The sequence below is a fragment of the Saccoglossus kowalevskii genome, chromosome 5, assembly GCF_978046115.1.
Source record: "Saccoglossus kowalevskii chromosome 5, keSacKowa6.1, whole genome shotgun sequence".
NCBI lineage: Eukaryota > Metazoa > Hemichordata > Enteropneusta > Harrimaniidae > Saccoglossus > Saccoglossus kowalevskii.
Genome location: NC_140645.1, coordinates 36,924,567 through 36,948,181, shown reverse-complemented (window position 1 = coordinate 36,948,181; position 23,615 = coordinate 36,924,567). Strand labels below are relative to the sequence as shown.

Sequence of the window (23,615 nt, the reverse complement as noted above, 5' to 3'; positions counted from 1 at the left end):
CATCTTGGATTTGATACAAAATAGTTCATTTGTGGTTCATTCTGAAAACACAGCATACTTACCAGTTTCATTACAATATGTGCCGTCATCACATGGATCACATTGTGATAACATCCACCTGTTGAGTGTATTGACATAGGTACCTCTAGGACAAGGTGTTGGCCAACCAGACCCCTCTGGACAATAATGACCGGTAGGACAAGACTCATTCCTTGGATCCCAAGAGCCTGCTACACAGTAGTAACTGAAATCAAATAAAGTTTTAAATCTCAATACCTGAGATGCTTCAAACTGAAACTGAAACGAGTAATTTGGTATATCATTTCAGTTAATTCTAAACACATCTCCAAAACAAATTCAGTAGACTAGTGTAAAACATGTCTTTTCAGCTAGCATGTTATTGTAGCTAATTTAGCTAATCTGTAGTACCCTGGAGGACAAGAAACAAAGTACTCTTTATTATAGACCAATAATTCATTAGTAACATGCTTGCTTGGCTCTCTATGATAGAATCCTGAAGTACAAGCAGAAAATCATTCTCTAATTCCAGACTTACCCTTGGTGGCAAAGTAGAGTGGTGTGTGTCATGTACAAATCGGGGCAATAGAACCCTGGAGTACAAGGAACACAGTCAGTCTCCGCTTCCAGACCAGTGATGTTACCAAATGTACCTTTGGGACAAGGGACTGGATCTGCTGTACCTTCTGGGCAATAGTAACCTTCAGGGCATATATTCGCATCATCACCTATAACAAACATAGTAAAACTGATGAAGTTTTGTATTTAGTAACAGTGTATGCATACATGTACCATCTTATTATTCAGCTTTGTGTTTTTCAAATTGTAAACTCCCCTAAGACTTTCATATAGAGATCAATGGTCGGGTATGTTATTTCAAATATTCTTGCTAACAGAATAAATTCGTGCTCTGAGACTTTTATATAGAGATCAATGGTTGATATGTTATTTCAAATATCCGTAAACAACATAATCTAAATAATTTAGGAAAATATGTTTTATTTTGAAAAGTTGTCATTTTGCTAATTTTGATCTGTATTGTGATGGTAAGATAAATCACAATTCTAGTTTTTAGTTTACTACTTTCTTTCATGAATTTTACTATTTAGAACTTAATGTTGGTAAGAATATTTGTTTGCCAAAATATTGGTAAGTATTTTATATATTGATCAATATCTAATACTCATTGATTTTTAGGCTGTTCATGTATATATGTTAAGTGTCAGTGCACATTGTTGTGTTTGGAATTATGATCCAATTTCTGTGCAATGTTCTGTAATTAAAATATGCATCTTAAACTATTATAATCATTGCAAAAATGGGAGAAAGCATTGACGTACCTTGATTTGGAGCTGATATATTAGCATATTGTTTACAATAATAGCCTGCATCACATGGGTCTATAGGAGTCACCATACCCGGTAATGGACAGTAATAACCACCTAGGCATGGAGTACAATCCTCCATCTGACGTAAACCTGAAAAAAAGAAATATTAGGATAATGTACTTTAGTTATAAACATGTATACAGTGTGGGTAAAATGCAAAATTTGTTTGTGAATAGAAAATTTGATTTAGCATCTACTGGTATATGCATATGTAAGAATATCATCTACATAATATGTTATTGTAATGTTTGGTTTCTGTAATATATTCCTGGTATGACTGGTGTATGTGCATGTGTAACCCAGTGCAAGGAGTCATATGTACAATGATGTGAGAAGAAATAATTGTTTCATACAATGGCCATTAAATATAGGAATACTTTATCTCATTTGATATAACTATTAAACCACAGATTTTGTAGAGAACAACAAGCGTTAAAGCGGAGGGGTCACCACTTGTGCACGCATGGAAATTGAGCCCCAAGTGATACTAAAACTGCCAAGAATCATGGGTAGACACTTGTTTGTAAACAACGACACACTATGGATGTCTTCCATATGTGCAGGTGACGACTCCGTCGCTTTAACATTCAAAAGATTTTTAAGCAGATATAATGAGCTTGTGGTTAATAAAACAAAACAGTTACAAACATGATCACAGATGGTTTCTGTTGTAAACATCAGATTTCATACAGAAACAATTTGATTCTTACTCATAATGATATATGACAGGTACCACATGGAGCAGGATGACTATAGAGGGCAGTATACATGTACTTGTCAGTATTGCTTTTTTAGTTATTGTCAGTCATTTGAATTGTGTTCTTGGAAATGTTCACCAAATAACATCAAGGAACAGACACAGAATTCCTCAATTTATTCTTACCTGTGAGATTATTGAATGTTCCAATTGGACATGGAAACTCATATGCATATCTGGTACCATCTGGACAGTAGTAACCCATTGGACAGAGTGTTGTACTGTTATCCAGAACTACTGGAGCCATGGTGTTATCACAGAAGTATCCAGATGGACAGATCTTACATGTACTCTGTGCCTCTTCGTCTTGGTAGGTACCATTCTCACAACGTACTGGATCGTCTGAACCAAGTGGACAATAATGACCCAATGGACACCTGTAATATGCACAACAATCATGACATATTCATAGTCAATTTCTCCAAGCTTATCCATATTTCATACAAAGAAATGGTCTTTTATTTTAACATTGGGAACGTCATCAGTCAATCAATCATAATCTATATAATACCTGTAATCTGGGGATGCTGATTGGTTCTGACCAGGTGGACAATAATAGCCAGGATCACATGGACCAATAGGAAGCTCTCTACCAACACCTGGACAATAATAGCCCTCCATACATGGAATACAGTCCAATTCTTCATCATTCTGGATACTGTCCAGATAGGTACCAGTTGGACATGGTGTTTTATCACTACTTCCTTCAGGACAATAGTGACCAACTGGACATACAGCACCAGTTGTGTTGTCTGTTGGGGTTGAGTCAAATGCTCCCAGAATGCAATAGAAACCTGAAATAAGAATAAATATACTTGGTGAGAGCAAAACAGTATAAAGAAAGTTAGCCTGAATATCGAATTGATAACTAACAGTTTTATTATCCTGAAAGTATAGACAAAAAAATGTTGATTGTTGTTGGCATTTAAAATGTTTGATGACATTCATAGAAACCACATTTTATGAAAGTCTCCATGACTTCTTGTCCAAAAAACTTCAATGAAAACAACACTACCACAAAATGTTGGTTTATCATGACTTGTGAAACATAAACAGGTTTACACTATTTCCTGAACTACCTACTTTCAAACATTCTAGATTGTTGCTGTCAATTGCATTATGTCAATACTATAATTATGTGGAATACCATATCTCACAAACTAGCTTGCAACCCGGCATACAGCACTTACCAGCAGTACAGTTACCAGTAGGTGTATCCAGTCCGGCAACCTGACAATATGTACCAGGGTCACAGGGTACAGGTTTACATGACCCCTGAGGGCAGTATTCACCTGGTTGACACTCTCCACCGTCAGTGACACTCTGAGCTGTGCTAGCATTACCACCACAATACCAACCTGCAGAAAAAATGTATCATATATTTGTATCAAATAAATTGAAATATCACATAAGCACTGAATATCAATGATGTTATTTATTTATGTTTAATACAGTTTTAAATGTGTCATCTTTTTATATGTAATCTTTAGTGGCAGATTAAGCAATGTAATCTTTCCTCTCACTACCAGCTGTATAGCAACCAGCTTGTTTATTGGTATAGACAATTTCAAGCCAATGCCAAAGCTGGAAAAAGATTACCGGCGCCAATGCTTGATTGTCTTTAAGCTCAACGTGTGATTATCTTAGCTAGAGTGTCTAACACTTTGACACTATATTTTGCGGCATTACAGATTGAGGGTATTGGCTAGCTGGCTCGACACGCATGTGTCAAAAATTTCATTTACATGACTATTTTAGATTAATTTGTTTGTTTGCAGTCATTCCAGGCCTATGTTCAACTGAATATCTGGGCAGCAACAGTGTCCAGAATAGTGTGAAAGTATTTGGCTAGCCCTCTACAATACTAAAGGGCAATAGTCTCGGAACAGCGAGTTAAAATTTCATGCAAACAATGTTTTTTACACACGTTGTATACACCACATTCCACCCATATCACCCATATATGTGTGGAGCAAGGACCAGCATTCCTTAAAGGCCCAGGTAAAAATACGCTCTTAAACAATAGGGATTATTTCCTTGCTTGTCACGCTGCAGTAAACAGCTCCAGCCAAGCTCCGGTAAAAACGTGTTTTCCCGAACTTAAAGGTCGATTATGTCGTGCCAAAGTGGATGTATGTGACTATGAATTCCACAGCAGTGACTGTGTGTAGTATTTATGACAATAAATAGTGTTTAAGCTGAGATTTTAGCGGATAAAAGTCAAAAACACAACCGGGGAAAGAGACGCACAACTAATCTTGAATAATTAACTACTGTCAATCAAAGTCATGTGATGTTGGAACGCTGAAACAGGATGCGTCATAGGCTATGCAAGTGATTAACAATACTCATTAGCATAGCCACACCTCCAATTCACACTTGCCCGGGGCAAGTGAATTGGGCCTTTAAATGTCTTACCTGGATCACACATATCTGTTGGCCAATCCAATCCATCAAGCTCACAATAATAACCACATGTACATGGTAAACAATCAAGAACATCTGTGGCACGGGTAACATTATAGAATGTACCAGCTGGGCAGGGGTTCTCAAATTCAGCACCTGTGCCAATAGGACAGTAATGTCCAGGTGGGCATGCTTTATCTTCAAAGATGACAGATCCTGTTGTGCAATTAGAAGTCACATTTAGAATGATATAAATGCAGTAAAATTGAATTAAACACAGACTCAGAAACATGAAGAATACTTATTTTGAACTAACCATTATTTACTAAATGTTTGAAATTAATATTCTTATGACAATCGAAAAGAAATTCCAAATTCAAATACTGTTGGTAACAATATAATTGTAATTGTGTCATCTCAACAGATACTGTAATAATTTTAGTGAGCTTTCTAGTTTAGCTGATTAGCTTGTTACAGTATTAAAAATAGGATTTAGGTGATTAATTCAGACAATATGCATTTCAACATGGTTTAAAAGTCTGGTGGCAAAGTAGAGTGGTATGTGTCATGTACAAATCAGGACAATAGAACCCTGGAGTACAAGGAACACAATCAGTCTCCGCTTCCAGACCAGTGGTGAGTTAATAATAAGCTTCATCCTACCTTCTGGACAGTAATATCCGGCTGGACAATCAATGCAGAGCGATCGTCCAGTTTCATTTGCATAACTTCCAGCTGGACATAGTATAGGTTGTGGTGATCCCTCTGGACAGTAATGACCCTCAGGACATACATCTCCCATTCCAGTCTGGCCATATGGTACTGAGCATGTTCCATTCGTGAGTGTTATGTTATTGTCTCCATTAGGAGTGGGTCTATCCACACCATATTCACAATAGTAACCTAGTAATGTACAATAATAGTATATAATGATAAGTCTATTTAACAGTTTTATAATCATGAATTTGAGCTACTCAAAATGTTTTATTTCAACTTTAAAATGTCCATTCCTGTTTTAATGTACATAAAAAAAGAAAACATTTCATGTGTTTCCTGCTTAAATGTGACAAACTAAAACTTCTTTATTTAAAAACACATCTTGAAATATAAAGGCAGCTGACCAATTAATGGGTGTGGCTGATTCTTCACAGAAAATACGAGGATCAACCATGAATGATTGTGAACTGAATATGGAATAGATGTATTGCATAATTTACCTGCTTGGCACTTATCTGTGACTGTGATGGCAGCTATATGATCACAATAATAACCACCGTTACAGGGTTTACAGTCTGGCTCTGCAGACAGACCAGTCTCATTATTATACGTGCCACGTGGACACGGTTGCCAATCAGTACCGGTACCTTCCGGACAATAATAGCCTTCGGGACACAATGTCATAAGGTCACCAAGAATACAATACCTGAAATGAGCAATGAGTGTTTTGGTGATTAGCATCATGTGATGTTGTCTGAAACATGGACTGTAGACTCTGTGGGGGAAATCTACTGTAACTATATGTAGGTACAAAAATGTATGCAAAATAAAAACACGTTGACATTTTAACGACAATAAAGATGAATGTGGAAATACTCTAAAATTTGCAAAACGCTTCTCGAGATGAAACAAATGACGACACTTAGTAGTTCTGTAAAATCTCTATTAGAAGCCGCATTCTTTTTGAACAATTGAGACCCAAAAATTCATCATTTCTCATATGTGTAGATGCTCTAATAGAAGCCGCATCCTCTCTGTTGCATTGTATCATTTTAATAGAAGCTACAGCTTTTAATACAGATTTTACAGTAATATAAGACCATTACGTATTTAAAGAAAACAAAACATTTATTGTATGTAAACTAAATCAAATTATTGTATTTTCTAAATGAATGCAACATATACATTCATTAGTATTTATTTAGAGCATAAAATTGCGTGGTACAAACAATTGATAACATACCATCCTGCTATACAGATATCACATTGATATGCGTGTGTATGGTTCATAAAAGTACCAAATGGACACGGTATTGGATCGGATGAATTCAACGGACAGTAATGTGCAATAGGACATGGATAGTCATATGGTCTGGATGAATTTTGACCAGCTGGACAGTAATATCCTGGCTCACAAGGACCAGATGGGTAGTCCAAACCTGAAAAAACATTATCATAAGTAGTTTACTAGTCATGTATAAATAACGCTCACACAACAACAGCAACTTTGTATCATAAGAATGTGGTATCTATGTCACTTTAATAATTAATAACAATCATGATTATTTAATTTTCATAGCATTAAAAAACATTTCTGGCAATTCCACAGAGGAGTAAAGAATACTGTCACTAAAGTGATTGATTAAAGCGAGGGAGTCGTCGCCTGCGCATGCTTCAGATGGCCATAGCATGTCATTGTTTACAAACAAGTGTCTACCCATGAGCCTTTTCGTTTTTATCGTGTGTGTGCGCAGGTGACATCCCTCTCGCTTTAACTTTAATAGCAATATTTATCAATGTAAATGGTCAAACAAAGACATATCTATGAGAAATGTCCAGTACATTGGGTGGCACGAAATGGCACGCTTTAAAATTAATAACATAATTTTAAAATTAAATTTGAGATTAATTACTAGTCCCTGATTTAGTTAATAATTATTCATCTTGTATTCAGATATTCAACTCCAAAATGTCAACACTATTTTTGATAGTAAGGATGTTCATGATCTGTTTATTACTATAAAAGGATTCACATTTAGATGGGTTTTTTTAGGAAAAGTCACTTTATCTTAAAAGTCCACACACTGGGGTTCACTGCCACAAATGTTTGGGATGTACAAGAATCACAAATTTGTTAAAATTTGTTTCATACTGTGCTTTCATACTGTGCTTACAATTATAATAACAAAGCATTAGAATATAAGTTGTTATTATAATTGTGTAGTATTGGAAACAGTATCTGCATCTTAGCATATTAGAAAATGTGAATTACAAATAAAGAACAATTTCCAAGATGGCAGATTTTCATCATTTTACTCATTTCTGGGCATCCTTCTCTTTCTGGGCAATACAATCACTGTACTGCCTTTGTGCATACTTTACGCCATCCTCATAATTTATAAACACACTTAAATTACTATAAATATATTTTGTTACTGACCTTGTTCTTCACAGTACATTCCTGGAGTACACGGTGTGCACTGATCGGTGCTATTAAGACCTTCATACGGATTGAATGTACCTTCTGGACACAGTGTAGGAATATCTGACTGTTGTGGACAATGGTCACCAGTTGTACATACAACCATAGTACGTGAATCAGAGCCTTCTGGACAGTAATAACCAGCACTACAAGGACCTGAACAGATAACAGTTATACATTTAACATAGAGCCTTCTGCACAGTAATAACCAGCACTACATGGACCTGAACAGATAACAGTTATACATTTAACATAGAGCCTTCTGCACAGTAATAATATACATTTGTCGCTAGATAAACAATTTACCTTCAACATCAAGAAGTCCTTCACTTTCACAATAGAATCCTGCTAGACATGGTGTACAACTGCTAGAGTTATGTAAACCTTCTGTAGCTCCAAAGGTACCTGGTGGACAGGCATATGGTTCTGCAGTGCCTTCTAAGCAGTAGGAACCTACCATTAAACCACAATTAAAAAATATATATCATATATTATGTCTGGTAGGTTTTGAATCCCAGGACAGAATTGTAATCAATAAATTATGCAATAGTAAATTACTAGCGTGAACATGTACATGTAGCATGTATACCATATTAAGGATATAACAGTCACATCCATACCTTGTGGACAGACATCAGCATCATAACCTAAGTTAGGTGTAGATGTATTAGCATACTGTCTACAATAGAATCCAGCAGCACACAGACCGGTAGGATAGGTGAGACCAATCTCTTCACAATAGTAACCACCTGATGAGAGACGACAACAGTGTAGATAAGTAACTGTACCCATAAACAAATTTGTATATTCATTACTGAATGAATTGTTAAGTTTTCATTATGATATAGTAACAAATATTATAATATATTATATTGCCAGTATTTGCAGAAAATAATGAAATTAGTTGTATGAACTTACCAGAACAAGGTGTACAGTCCACAACCTGGTCATATCCAGTCTGGTTACCATAGGTACCACGTGGACATAAATGTTGATCAGCTCTCTGAGTTCCAGGTGGGCAATAGCTTCCAGCAGGGCATGTGATTGTATCATTGATTATAACAACACCCAATGAGTTATCACAGTAATACCCAGCTGGACAGGTCTTGCATGTCCATTGGCCAGCAAGGTCTTGATATGTACCACTAGGACACAGTAGCGGTTCAAATGAATGTTCAGGACAGTAGTGACCCTCAGGACATTCAATGGGGTCAGCAATGTTTTGACCTCTAGGGCAATAGTAGCCTTGCGTACAGTTACCTATTAGACAAAATCACAATTAATAATTAGTCTAATTTACTTATGATTGAGATTTGTTGCCAGATATCACTTTTTCCTTTAAAATGATACCATACAGTACAGTCTGGTGTAAAATACAGTGTGAGGTGACAAGTCACTTTTCTGGAATGACAGATTTAGGTTGATCATTGAAATATTGAAATTTATGGGAAATATAGGAATAAATCCCAGCTACATATATACTAGGAATTAATAATGTTTGGTCTGTAACATTTTTTGACTTATTCCAACATTTGTGTCTAAAATATTCAATTTTGTTGTTATCATCAGTAACTCTTGACAACAAATACTGTAAAGCATGTTGAAAAAGCGACATACTATTTTTGCGAATTGCGGTTAAAGGACGTAATATCAAAATGTTGATTTAGCGAATCTTTCTAGTTTTTGTTGATTTCCTGTTTTCATAGTACTTGTCCTTCGCCTGCCAAAACAAATGCGTAGTTATCAGCTCTATAAAAACAAAGAAAAACTATCAAGTGTAATAGGGAAGCTCTCCAGATTATTATGTTTTTCTGTGTTGTTTACATATAGTATGTGTGGACAAAAGGACGTTGTTTGGCCGCCATTTTGAATTTATAATGAAGTCATTAGCAACATCTTAAATTAGTGAATAGTTCTCTCACTAAATTCGCGAAAAAGACATGTTTTACAGTGTATAATTGATATCCCAAAGGAAATTCCAAAACTGTGTTGTCTTTACAACTTCCTATTCTTACCTGATGTCTGTGTCATGTTGAATTCTTCGCAGTATTCACCTAAACTACACAGAGTACAGTCAGTGATGTTAACATTACCAATGACAGGTGTATAAGTACCAGGGTCACATGGTATAGGATAGGGTGATCCCATTGGACAGTAAAAACCAGCAGGGCATATATCACCAATGATGCCATCACCAGGAGTAGGTGTATCCGATGTTAATGTACAATAATAACCAGCAGAACAGTAATCTGTTGGTAGAGCTAGTCCTTCTGTTTGGCAGAATTCACCTCCTGGACAGGGTAAAGGAGCCGCAGAACCTGAAAGATAATAAACATTCCATGTTAGAAAGTGGTCGATATGTTATTCTGTGAAAACTTGTTATAAAGACAGCAAGGTTTCAATAAAATAGACAGTTTTCTTAAAAAAAACGCAGTCAAAGAGTCATAATATCCAGTACAGATGTTTTTAATAAATCAATTAACACTTTATGGCTTCATTGACAAATTCTACTTCACAGAAACCACTTTACATATCACAACTAAATGACAGGGTAGTATGGTAATTCTGAATCTGTAGTACACTTAACCTTTGATCTGGGCTGCTGAATTATCAGTGTTCAACCTCAAATAAACTAGCAGATCATAAATGTAGCACTAACTACTGCCCTATTAACAATTACCTTGCAACGTACAACAAACATTTTTACCCCAAATATCAGATTAGTTGTATAAACAAATGGCCACCAGTCCGCCAAAATGACGTGCATCAGTAACCTACTATGACTGATGTCAATGCCAATTTTGAATGAAATCAGTCAAGGCAACATCAGCCAAATAAAAAATAAATCGATGTGCACATGTCTTTCATTATGACTTGTCTTTGTACCAGCTGTGAAGAAAATCCATCCAGGCATCTCTGAGAAATGATGACAGACACAAAGACAGAACCCAAAACATAAGTCCCTGTTTCAGACTACGTCCGACGAGGACTAATAATTTTTCTAATTAAAATTTTGAATTCAAATAATGAAATAAAAATAATATTTCAACAGACCTTGAGGGCAGTAGTATCCAGGTTGACATATACCACCATGTGTGGTAGTATTGGGACTTGCGGATCCACCAGAACAGTACCATCCAGCCATGCAATCATCAGTATAATTACTATTACCAAACCCTTCACAGTATTTACCAAGAGGACACGGTATACAATCATCTATCGTTCTACCGTACAGTAGTGCATTGAATGTACCTGGTACACATGGGAATTCAGTTGAATACCGAGTGCCATTTGGACAGTAGTAACCTGAAAGAATAAAACAAGAAATCAGTTATTTCTACCAGTATAAGAACACTTTGATTCAAGATTTTGAGAAGATGATTATACCAATACAAAACAAATAAAATGACACAACTACCACTTTTATGATAAATATATTCACAATCCGTCAGAAAACTAATATCAACCATAATTTGATACATTGCTCAAGTTACTGTCAGATCGGTCAAAATTAAATCTGTCTGATTTTTTTCAAAATTGAGCATTATTAATCTTCACTGTTAAAGCGGGAGAGTCATCACCTGCACATACGCGGGAATTGAGTCCCAAGCGACGATAACAACACACGCTAAAAATGGGTAGCCTTTCATTTGTGAAAGGTAACAACAGTTGACCTTGGCATTTGAAAGGTTAATACTGAACTGACAGTTTTTAAATTTGTATACAAACAGATTTTAAAATGGACTATTTTGTGGAAGGGTATAATGAGAGTGAAAGGGTTAACTGGACTATTTTGTGGAAGGATACAACAGTTGACTTTGGCATTCAAAAAGGTTGATGCTGAACCAACAGTTTTTAAATTTGTATAAAAACAGATTTTAAAAATGACTATTTTGAGAGAAGATACAATGAGAGTAAAAGGGTCAACTGGACTATTTTGTGGAAGATTACAACAGGAATATAAGGGTTAACAGGACTGTATTGCAGTAGGATTCACAATAAGTGGCACAATACATTACCTGCTGGACAAGGGTAGGCATCAAACTCTGTAGAATTAGCAGTACAGTAGTAACCAGCTGGACAGAGTTTACACGTAGATCTTCCCAGTACATCGCTATATGTTCCATCTTCACAGGGTATAGGGTGTGTGGTACCCAGGGGACAATAATGACCTAATGGACATATCCCACCAACACCTACAACAAAATAAGGAATTACAGACAGGTTTTTTTTACTTTTACATTTTGAAGAAGATAATAATTACAGTAAAATAAAAAAAAAAAAACATTGTCAATAATTATACTTCATATTAAATCACAATTTGATCAAAGTAAATAGACATTATTCATGTCATTGTAACTACAAAGAAAAAGTTACAGCATATAGTTTTGATACTCCCTTTCTCGTAAACTATTTTATCACCACAGTAACAAAAAATTTACCATTAAATACAAATCTTACCTCTGAAAAAACTCTGCTCTGGGCAAGCACAAGATGCATCAATTACTGTAATGTTATCAGCACTAGGCATAGGTCTGTCAACTCCAGATGTACAATAATAACCTGATAAGGGTGGATAAAACAAGGGTCAGTAACTCTACTGATATATATATATCATACTGAATCAATGCAACAAATTAACCAGCCCTATTACACTGTACAAGGTGATGGCTATATTACATTGGACTTACCTTCAGAGCAATTACCAGTAGGTGCTGTGAGATGAACATTATCACAGTACATACCGCCCTCACAAGGTGAACACTGGTTTTGTTCACTCAACCCTTCTACATCATTGTATGTACCGGCTGGACAAGACTGCCAATCAAGTCCAGTCCCTGTGAGAGAAAACATTTACAAAGAGAGTACTCCATTATTACTAGGATTTAATATTTTAAAATAATAATATACAATTTAAAATTAACTTATCATAACCTGAGTGGTGTTATGTCAGAAACTTTAAAATAGCTAAATATCATAAAATAACAGAATCGTAATTTAGGTAAAATTCCAACATTTTATTGTAAGAATATAATTGTTTTATTTAGCTAATCTTGCAATAGTTGATCTAAATTAGTTCAAATGACAGTAATTGTCTGTGAGTCAATTGGATATTCAAATGGAAGGTGTCCATTATTCTTCTTCTCTGCAATTGTGACATGTGCATGGTTGCTGTAATTTAAAGTATAGCTGTCAAATTCAACAAAGAGTAATGTCAAACTTTAAATAACAATTACATAGAACATCATGGATGATACTGTAAAATTATTTATTTTAGCTGGAATTAATTTTTGCTGAAAAGACGTTTATGGAATTTATTTTCACTGATTTTTGATGAGTTGAATGTAAAATATAGAAAAAAAGGTATATTCACTGGGTTTTATTTTCACTGAACCATTCCTTCAGCGAAAATTAATTCCAAGCGAAAATAAAGTATTTCACAATATTATGTACAGAGCAGAGTGTATTTATTGGAATCCAGAGTGGATATATCCCATAATACCTACCAATTGGACAGAAGTATCCTTTTGGGCATGGTTGATATGCTAATGAGGCATTGTGTATTTCTACTGGCAGGCAATAGTAACCTTCAGGGCAAATCACGCATTCTGCAGCTCCAGTAAAGTTTGTATAATATCCTGGCTCACATGACTACAACAAGAAAATTAAAACATAATCAATTTTTTTTACAATTTTCCTTTTTATAATGTATAGAAAAGTTTCTATTTTCTACACAAAGAAATTAAGCATAAAATAATTGCTTGAAAAGCCGTTTATATACACATGATTTCGTGATAAAGAATGCAATTAAATTAATATCGATTTAATTTAATTAGTCAAACTAAAAGTTACTATACATGTCATCTAGTCTGACATTTTCAATGAATTGTTGTATTTCAAATTTTTACCATGAACCACCCACTTCTTTACCAATTTAATTTCCGTTTTTCTCATTCTAAATATTATTTTTGAAAGGGAATGTATCTTACCTTATAAATCTCACTACCATTGGGACAAACTAAACCAACTGGACAAATAAACTCAGCTGGGTTTGGCACACTGTTATTACCAGGGCAGTAATACCCACCCCAACATATCTCAGTCACTTCAGTCATACCACTTGTAGGACAGTAGAAACCACCTGTTGATATTGAAGATGTTAGGGTTAATTACTGGTACTTAGATAAGTAATTGCATTACATAGTCCCTGTAAGTTATCAAGTTCTAGAAATAGATCAAGTTTGAATATGAACAGATCTGGCATTTCAGAAATATGACTCTGGAACAGCATTCATTAAAACAAAATGGCTCCCAGTTGGCCATTTTGAAGTTGATCTTAAAAACAAAATGTGCATCAAGATCCCATTACATACAATACAATATATATACCAAGTTTAAATTAAATGTATCTATACATGACCAAAATCCTGTTTCTGAATGGCAGAAATGCACAAAAACGGCCACAATCCAGGCATGTTTCAGATAAAGGTGGGATACACACAAACGCAGGCACACACACATGGAAGTCAATCCATAAATCCTTGTTTTAACATTTCATCTGAACAGGGAATAATAATTAAAAATAATACATGCTAAAGTAATTTCATGTTTTCTGATGCAGTTGTTTACATTATTTGTTTTAAAAATTCATACTTGTATATAAACTTTCCTAATTATTTATATTTGTTTGGATCCCATCCTTAGATATACAGATTTGAACTTCATATTTAAGATAAGATTTAGAGAATATCTCATGAAAAAAGGCATTAGAATTATCACTCTGGGCTGCAATTGCAGGATTTGTGAGTTTCAGTCCTGGATATGCCAAAATTTTGTATTTTACTCCTACTGCTTCTCTCTCTATTAACCCAGGAGTAAATGCAAACCTGGTATGGAATTGATTAGCATTTCACTCATGTGTGCATATATATCACAGCCAGGGTTGCATGCACCAGGGAGTTCAGTTGGAGAACAAGTTTGAATCAGTATATGAAAAATTGACCAGGGTAATAATGTGTCCTTCAGCATTATAAAATCAAAGATTTAGGCCCTATATAAATATGAGCATTAGTATTATTATTGAGAAAGTGAAAAACAAATGCAAGAAATTAAAGATGAACCATCAGTAATGTGACATACCTGGGCATCCAGTACAATCTGTTTGTGCTTCAAGTCCTGGTGTATTGGACCATGTACCAGCAGGACAATCTATAGGTATATCTGTACCAATGGGACAATAATGACCTGATGTACACTGTTTAAACTGGGCAATATCAGCTCCACTATCACAATAATAACCTACAATAATGTATATAATAAATAAATATTTAATGTATTATATTTTCAAATTAGTAAATGTGAACCATCCACACAAGATATAATCGATTATTGTTAATAAAAATCAAAATCATTGAGACAGCCACTAGAGGGCGCAAAATCTGGTGAGAGGGCGCTGCAGAGCATACATCTCGTTACTAACCTGCATCACAAAGTGAGTCGGTATAGTTCATACCCCAGTGTTCACAATAATACCCAGGTGTGCAGTTGAAACAGTCATTCTCATTGGTCAATAGAATATCTGGATTGAAAGTACCAGGTGGGCATGGATGTGGTGCTGCTGATCCTTCCGTACAATAGTGACCAACTGGACATACATCATTGCCGTCACTGAAAGTTGGTGTTGACAAATTCGAACCACTGGTACAGAAATAACCTACAAAGAAAATTTAATGTATACAATATAAAAACTACACATTCAAGGCTTGTATAACCTTCAAATACAGCAAATCTGGTGTGTGAGTGCTAAGTACATGTAAAGGAACATTAATTCATAATTTTTCAAGAACTTGGTGCACTCTATGCCTGAGTGGCTCAAATCTGTTATTAAGAAGAAAGGGGGATACAGTGGATATTAAATTTTGGGATTCTATCAGCATGTGTTTGTTTTATTGATTGCTAATCAACGTGAACAAACTTTTGGAACATGTTGTACTTTTCCATTTCTCAGCAGGCAGTCATAAAACCTGCAATCTCATGTTGATGTGTAACATTACCTTGTTGACAAAGTCCTGTTGGTTCTGATAACCCTTCTGTATCACAATACATTCCACCAGTACAAGGCTGACAGTCGTTTAATTCAACACGATGAGTTAGATTGTTAAACATACCACGTGGACAAGGAAACTCATTGTATCTCTTAGTCTTGGCTGGACAATAATAACCTGAAAATTAAAATTATATGGAAGGGTCAACTAGTCATGTAATTAGTGAAACCACTTCAAAGTGTTTAGATTTTTTACAATCTGATTAAAATCTGATGTAGTGTACGGGCTTTAATTATTTTAGCTATAAACTTATTTTAATTTTATTTTTTATTACTTTTGTTATTAATGCCCTTTTATCTCATTATTTTACTTTGATTTTGATTTTGTGATTTTTTTTAATTCCGCCCTACCTACATCTGATCCGACGCCTATGTAACGAGATTTCAACGAGACCCACTATCGACGATTTTAGTCAACGAATCACATACCTCCTTCTATAGCGCACATGATGACGTCACCGGATGGCAAACACACTCAAATAAAATGGCGGATTATACCGACGTTAGCGACCGTGAATAACACGGCTTTTCGGTAAGTTTATCATTGTAAAATGCAACGAAAGTCATCTTTATGTTAATATTGTGATTCGAATGGTTCGACTTTAGATCGTTATTCCGCATAGTTATTCTGGGAGTGTTAATTTTGTTTCCACCGGTTCGACCGAACACCAGTGTCTTTTTCCAGTCGCCTGCCCTGGAGACGGGTGATGTTTTGTTGACGATCGGGCCAAAATCGTCTACGGTATTGAAGCTGTAAATATTCATCAAATTGTATCAACATTTTGTACATTATACAATAACTCTTTATTAAAGTATTTGAGCTGATTTGACTGGAATAAAATAGTTTTTATTTGGAACACATCGCAATTGATCAGGAAATATTTGTTTGCTCCAATTTTCTGCGTCGATGCCGTGGGCCGGTGACCGTTATACAATTTAAAATCATTTTGCATTGTTTACTATAGCTGTTTACAGTGTTCTAATCATTACGATTTACTTATTTTTTTGCTTCCATTCTAGATAATTATGCTCAGTGATGTAAAATTGAAGCGATGACTGAATGAACGAACCTTGGCTGGCGAAGATGTATCTGGAAGTGTACACATTTGTTGGAAGTGAAAAAAATATTCAATGTAATGACAAAAATTGTAAAATGCTGTGGAATTTCTTTTGCAAATAAAAATATAGTAGCAATTTTCTATTAATGGTTTATTCAAGTGGGCAAAATATAATGTACAGAAAGATTGCCCGTATACACTGAAAAGTAAGCAACCGACAGCCTGTATAAAAAGGGGCTGTGATTGGCTGTTACTTACGCGAGATTTGAACGGGACTTACATAGGCGTCGGATCAGATGTAGGTAGGGCGGAATTAAAAAAAAATCTCAAAATCAAAGTAAAATAATAAAATAAAAGGGCACTAATAACAAATATAATAAAAAAATAAAATTAAAATAAGTTTATAGCCAAAATAATTAAAGCCCGTACACTACATCAGATTTTAATCAGATTGGATTTTTTAATACTTTTTTTTTTTTTTTATATTTCTATAATTTCTCAAGTATTTTACAGTAATACAGAAAAAGTTATGTATGTTGAATTCCCGGAACGTGACAAGTGGGTACTACTGTAGAATACTTTATTTTCACTTGGAATTTATTTTCGCTATTTTCGCTGAAGGGAGGATTCCGTGAAAATAAAATCCAGTGAATATACTTTTTTTCCTATATTTCACATTAAACTCATCAAAAATCAGTGAAAATAAATTCCATACAAAACGCCCGAAAAGACATTTTCAGCGAAAATTAATTCCAGCAAAAGTATTCCACAGTATAAGGGTTAAAGTCCTTCATCCTTTTTAATATTTGGAAAACCTTGACACATATTTATTGTCCTAAACTCATATTCTCGCAACTAAAACTAAAGTTATAATATTATTTTGACATGAATTATGGTTACCTGTTGGGCAATATGAATCAGTGTACAAGACAACTGGATCTATGGTATTATCACAGAAGTATCCTTGTGGGCAGTCTTTACATGTTGACTGTACAGTTTGATCTTGGTATTCACCAGAGATGCATCGTATTGGTTCAGGACTACCAGTTGGACAATAATGACCTGCAAAGTTGGAAAGTAGTAGTAATTAGGATCAAAAGTAAAGGTTAGAGTGAGACAGAACATGATCGAGAGTTGCATTCCTAATTTATATATGTTGAATAACAGTCCCATAACAGGATAAAAACATAAAATGTGTTAAAATGATGTTTTAGCTGAATACATGATATATTAAAAGTAGATATCCTGGCTCAACTTTTCTGCTCATTTCATTTTGAGTGTACTCGTGGGTCTTATTCTGTAATAGGTGATTTTCCGTTCAATTGCAAGATCTCGAGAGATGCGCGAAAGACGCGTGTCGAGCGTCTGCTGCAAAAATCGAACGATTTGATTTTGAACTCAAATTTCTTTATTTCGTATCTAACATCGATCAGCCAAACTTTGACAGAGGAATATTGCTTTCGAATACTCTCATTTAATCGAAATTGTCTATCATCAAATGTGTACAGCACATTATTAAGCATGGAAATGCCTCCCAAAATATTTTCGCGTTTGTCGAATCCCACACGATGTTTGACGCCACTACGATGCTATGATCTTTGTTTGTCCTGTTTTTACATTCGATTTCACGCATAACGCGTGATTCTCGCAGTGAACAGAAAATGGTCTATTAATTTCTCATAACCCGGCATCTACAGTCTCAACATTTAAGTAGAGATAGTAAAGTTGGTCTTACCTTGTGTACAGTTATACTGAGGAGGCCTATCTTCAGACTGACCAGCAGGGCAATAGTATCCTTCATAACACAGACCAGTGGGCACATCATTACCACCTCCAGCACAGTACCACCCTGCAGTGCAATCAATACAGTCCAGGATATCATCATTACCAGTGCTGTTCAGATATGTACCAGCAGGACATAGCATTGGTGAGTCACTGGCTGCTGGGCAGTACGATCCAGCTGGACATATGTCACCAGTCACATTGCCATCATTTGGTGTTGGTACAGTGGCCTTAGAAAAGCAGTAATATCCTGCAATAAAATAAGATAAATGAGGTGTTACAAAATGTATTCTCAGCCAAGAACTAACATTATTTCATAATTTTTATGATGTACGCAGGAAGTGTGATGAAACATATTTATTGTCTGGAAAGCAAACGTAAGGTGAAGTGTGTACTTTACAGTAACTAGTAAGGTAACATGAGTGTTATTATGAAGGTACCAGAAAGTAAGCTAAAATACTAAAACAGTATCGCAATATGTCCTGACTGCATGTGTACATACTATGAGGTTATTACGCGGATACCTCAAAGTATGCACGAAGACAGTACAGCAAAAGTATCGATCGACATGCAGTGGAGGTCGATGTGATATATGAAACTCAGTGCAAATAATTTTGTTTTCAGTTCCCCATCTTGGAAGTATTGCGCCATCATGATTATTTGACTTTTTATTATCAAACACCAGAATTAAAAATGAGAATGTCTCTTACCTGCATCACAAGCACCAGAAACTACACCTAACAAACCAACAGCACAATAGTAGCCCCCTGTACAGGGTGTAGGGAACGCTGAACCTTCAGGACAGAAGTAACCAGCCATGCACTCATTTCCACCACTGCCAGTAGGCATATTAGTAGTAGAGTTGATATCACAATAGTACCCAGGTGCACATGGACCAGTTGGCCAATCAAGACCACTACTTGCACAGTAGTAACCACCTAAATTAAATATTAGATACAACATAATGAAACATATATCTGGGTTTCCGCTAAGAATAAAATAGTTTTAGCCATTAGTTTCACTTACCAAGGCATCCTGTACAGTCACTTTCATAACTTTTACCGGTTAGGTTGTTAAATGTACCAGCAGAACAAGGATACTGGTTGGAATACTCCGTCCCCTCGGGACAATAGTGACCAGCTGGACACGGCTTATCATCAAAGGTTGATGACCCATTTGGACAGTAGTAACCTGAATTGAAAAATAATAACTTTAATAAAATCTGTATTGCTAGGTTGCAAAACATACTGTTACCATGGAGACAATCTGAATTGGCAGCCATCTTGGCAGATAATGGTTTGGAACTCAGCACATGCAAATAAGCAATACAATCATGAAATTAAAATTTTTTTTACAATTAATGACGTATCAGCAACACTTACATGTACATACTACTATATATTTTTGACTTGGAATACTGTAAAAGGATTAATTATTCACTGGGTTTTAATTTTGCTTATTTCGCCGACTGGAAAATGCGCTAAATTAAAACCCAGTGAATATGTAAAATTTAGCATAAAACACATTATCTAAATGACAAAACCGTGAATTTAAAACCCACTGAATATGCCTGAAATGGTAAATCAGGGAAATTTAAACCCAGTGAAAATTAGTCATTTTACAGTAAAAGATAAAGCTGATTAACAATGCTAGATTTCACTATTGAGATAATACATTACCTGCTTCACATGTCAGACACACCCCCATTCTTTCATATGGTGCATAAGTACCAGCACTACAAGGTATAGGCAGTACAGAACCTTGTGGGCAGTGATGTCCCATGGGACACATACCACCATAACCGGATTGATGTCCATCAAAGTATGGACATGTATCATTGGTAGAGCCATCCGATGTGGAGTTATCACCATCTGGGTTAGATCTGTCAACTCCGTACACACAATAGTATCCAGAACTACATTCTCCTACAAAAATCAAAGCAGGAATGGGATTAAAATGGTTACTTAGTTAAATAAAAACCAAACCAATAATAGGCATTCACTGTTTAACAAATTTCTATTTACTTAAGGGGTACGGTAGTATACAAATTTCAACATACCTGAGGGGGCTGATAAATGTTCCTGTTCACAATAATACCCAGCATCACATGGTATACACTGGCTTAGCATGTAATTGCCTTCTTGGTCACTGTAGGTCCCCCTAGGACAGAATTTCAAATCAATACCAGTACCTTCAGGACAGTAGTACCCCTTAGGACAGATTTGTTTAATACCTGCTTGAGGGCAGTAGTAGCCAGCTGGACATTCATAACATTCTACAGCATGTGTATGGTTTACCTGCAGAGATAAATATGACACGAAGTATTAAAGTCACAACAATTCAGAAGATGATAAATATTAGAAACTTTCTGAAAATTTTATATAATAATTCACACAATACTGGAAGGTTATTATGGTGATACAAAAACACAGTACATCTATGTACTGAAACCCTAGAAAAATTTTTTAAAAAAATAAGAAGACATTTATGTAATTAAAACATGCACATTGAAACATCGTTTAACTTAAAGCGGGAGGGTCGTCACCTGCGCACACACAGGAATTGAGTCCAAAGCGACGATAACAACACACGCTAAAATAAGAAAAGGCTCATGGGTAGACGCTTGTTTGTAAACAATGACACGCTATGGCCATCTGACACATGCGCAGGTGACAACTCCCCCGCTTTAACATTCAACCCTAAACAAAAGTGTGAACAAATGGAGAAACCATTAGAAACAATTTAGTTTGATTTTTGTGTTAATATAAATCACCCAAAAAAGATGGAAAAAATTACATTTGTTGTGTGCATGTTTTAATTATTTAAGGCTCCTAACATATATTTTACTGCAACAAATATGCACAAAACATGTATGCACAAAACATAAAAAAAAAGAAACTTGGACTTGGTGTTATCACAGAAGTCACAAGACAACATTACAGTGATGGGTGTGTTAATTTTTATGAATATGATTGAAAGAGACTCACCTCACTGTTGTTTCTACAAGGTATTGGATATGCCACGCCCTCTGGACAGTAATGACCAATAGGACAAAATGTATCACCTGGTTGCATATGAATAGAACCTGGTGGGCAATAGTAACCCTCTCCACAGTACCCAGTGGGTGTAGTCAATCCTTCTGTTTCACAGTATAAACCTCCAGTACAAGCATAGCATCCATTCTCACCATCAGGACCAACTTTGTTAGTTTCATTACTAAAGCTTCCAGCAGGACAAGGGATTGGATCAAAGGTACCATTAGGGCAATAGTGTCCCACAGGGCAGTCAATTTCATCTGGTTTTGTAGATCCTTCAGGGCAATAGTATCCTGCATAGCATTCACCATTGGGAATACTTAGATTGAAGTCAGCACAGTAGAATCCCTTAGTGCAATTCTCACATTCAGATACAGCTTCTAGCATTGTAGCCGTAGAATAAGTACCCGGTGGACAACGTTCGGGTTCATCTGTACCTTCTGGGCAATAGAATCCAGGTGGGCAAATATTAGCATCATCATCCTGAGTGGGTGTAGCTTCAATTGCATAGCGACGACAGAAGTAACCTGGTGAACAGAGATCTGAATAGGTTGTCATCGCTTCCTCTGGACAGAAATAACCACCAGGACATGGATTGCAGTCTTCTGATACGTTTAAACCAGGTTGGTTGCTGAAGGTACCTCTTGGACATTTGTATTCATAAGCATATCGGGTTCCTGCTGGGCAATAGTAGCCAACAGGGCAGGTAGAGTTCTGAAACAGTACAACTGGTTCATATGTGTTATCACAGAAGTAACCAGATGGACACGTCTTACATGTACTCTGTGCGATCTCATCTTGATATGTCCCTGAAGAACATCTCACTGGCTCAATGCTACCACGTGGACAGTAATGTCCTAATAGAATAATATGAATACACTGAATCAGTATGCAGGATACAGCATGTATGTCAACAGGTGGTAGAAGTGAATTGGACATGTGTTTCCAGTGTTCCCACTAAGCCTTATTTTCGCTCAATTTTCTCAGATTCAATTGTAGTTTCTCAGTGAAATTTTGTTTTTTGAGAAACTTTCCATGCATTTTGTATGCAGAAAAAACATTTCAAGGGAAAAATGGGAAAATTTTCACAGTATTTTCAAGATTCAAAAAAGGGAACAGTGTGTGTTACACATGGAAAGGAATGGCATACCAAGAATCGCTTTAACATAGGCACCAGAGAGCAATGTGGGAAGACCAAAAGAGAAATGGAGAAGAACTGTGGAAAAGGAAAGAAATCAATTGGGATACAAGACTTGGACAGAGGCAGAAGTAGCGGCTCAAGACAGAGAAGCATGGAGGAGAAGAGATGCTGGCCCTATTCTCCACCAGGAGACAAGGAAATGATGATGAAGCCAACTAGAGAAAAAATATTTTAGCTTATGCCCAATGTAGTACGCGATATAAAAGTTCAACAACCTCAAATAATGAAAAAATTCAGGAAAGAAATTGAGACAAATTGGCACATATGATACATCTGTACTATAATTGCTTACCTATAGGACACATATAATCATTGGGATTGGATATAGCCTGTCCATATGGACAATAGTAGCCTTCATCACACTCTTCTGTTTCCTGAGTATTACCATAACCACCACAATAGAATCCAGCTGTACAATTGAGACAGTCACCGATATATGTATTACCAGTAGTATTGGTAAAAGTACCTGGTGGACAGGCTACACCAGCTGCACTACCAGATGGACAGTAATGACCTGATGGACATATGTCTCCTACAAGAAATCATAGTATAACAGTCACCAATGTATGACCTGATGGACATGCGTCTCCTACAAGAAATCATAGTATAACAGTCACCAATGTATGACCTGATGGACATGTGTCTCCTACAAAAAATCATAGTATAA

At 35.8% G+C, this 23,615-nt stretch overlaps 1 protein-coding gene and 1 long non-coding RNA gene across 2 annotated transcripts in view; one reads left to right on the top strand and one right to left on the bottom strand.

The window, feature by feature from the left end:
- Positions 1-23,615, bottom strand: part of LOC100377425 (uncharacterized) — a 154,881-nt gene that overhangs the window by 88,191 nt on the left and 43,075 nt on the right. Inside the window, exons 30-61 of the mRNA XM_085498985.1 lie at positions 23,241-23,480; positions 21,700-22,604; positions 20,772-21,009; positions 20,392-20,637; positions 19,739-19,903; positions 19,423-19,650; positions 18,666-18,962; positions 17,831-17,992; positions 15,823-15,990; positions 15,249-15,482; positions 14,909-15,067; positions 13,759-13,910; positions 13,276-13,420; positions 12,460-12,606; positions 12,230-12,331; positions 11,788-11,964; positions 10,823-11,074; positions 9,784-10,086; positions 8,687-9,028; positions 8,389-8,517; positions 8,075-8,221; positions 7,727-7,924; positions 6,530-6,725; positions 5,787-5,992; positions 5,233-5,472; positions 4,582-4,785; positions 3,354-3,521; positions 2,675-2,957; positions 2,290-2,540; positions 1,359-1,496; positions 557-746; positions 63-244 (exon numbers count right to left, since the gene is read on the bottom strand). Coding sequence (XP_085355111.1) covers positions 63-244; positions 557-746; positions 1,359-1,496; positions 2,290-2,540; positions 2,675-2,957; positions 3,354-3,521; positions 4,582-4,785; positions 5,233-5,472; positions 5,787-5,992; positions 6,530-6,725; positions 7,727-7,924; positions 8,075-8,221; positions 8,389-8,517; positions 8,687-9,028; positions 9,784-10,086; positions 10,823-11,074; positions 11,788-11,964; positions 12,230-12,331; positions 12,460-12,606; positions 13,276-13,420; positions 13,759-13,910; positions 14,909-15,067; positions 15,249-15,482; positions 15,823-15,990; positions 17,831-17,992; positions 18,666-18,962; positions 19,423-19,650; positions 19,739-19,903; positions 20,392-20,637; positions 20,772-21,009; positions 21,700-22,604; positions 23,241-23,480 — 7,194 coding nt within the window. The remainder of the gene's footprint in view (positions 1-62; positions 245-556; positions 747-1,358; positions 1,497-2,289; positions 2,541-2,674; positions 2,958-3,353; positions 3,522-4,581; positions 4,786-5,232; positions 5,473-5,786; positions 5,993-6,529; positions 6,726-7,726; positions 7,925-8,074; positions 8,222-8,388; positions 8,518-8,686; positions 9,029-9,783; positions 10,087-10,822; positions 11,075-11,787; positions 11,965-12,229; positions 12,332-12,459; positions 12,607-13,275; positions 13,421-13,758; positions 13,911-14,908; positions 15,068-15,248; positions 15,483-15,822; positions 15,991-17,830; positions 17,993-18,665; positions 18,963-19,422; positions 19,651-19,738; positions 19,904-20,391; positions 20,638-20,771; positions 21,010-21,699; positions 22,605-23,240; positions 23,481-23,615) is intronic.
- LOC146746115 (uncharacterized) lies at positions 16,326-17,190 on the top strand. Its single transcript, XR_014929445.1, has 2 exons — positions 16,326-16,404; positions 16,893-17,190. It is a non-coding gene; the product is annotated as an uncharacterized LOC146746115 (long non-coding RNA).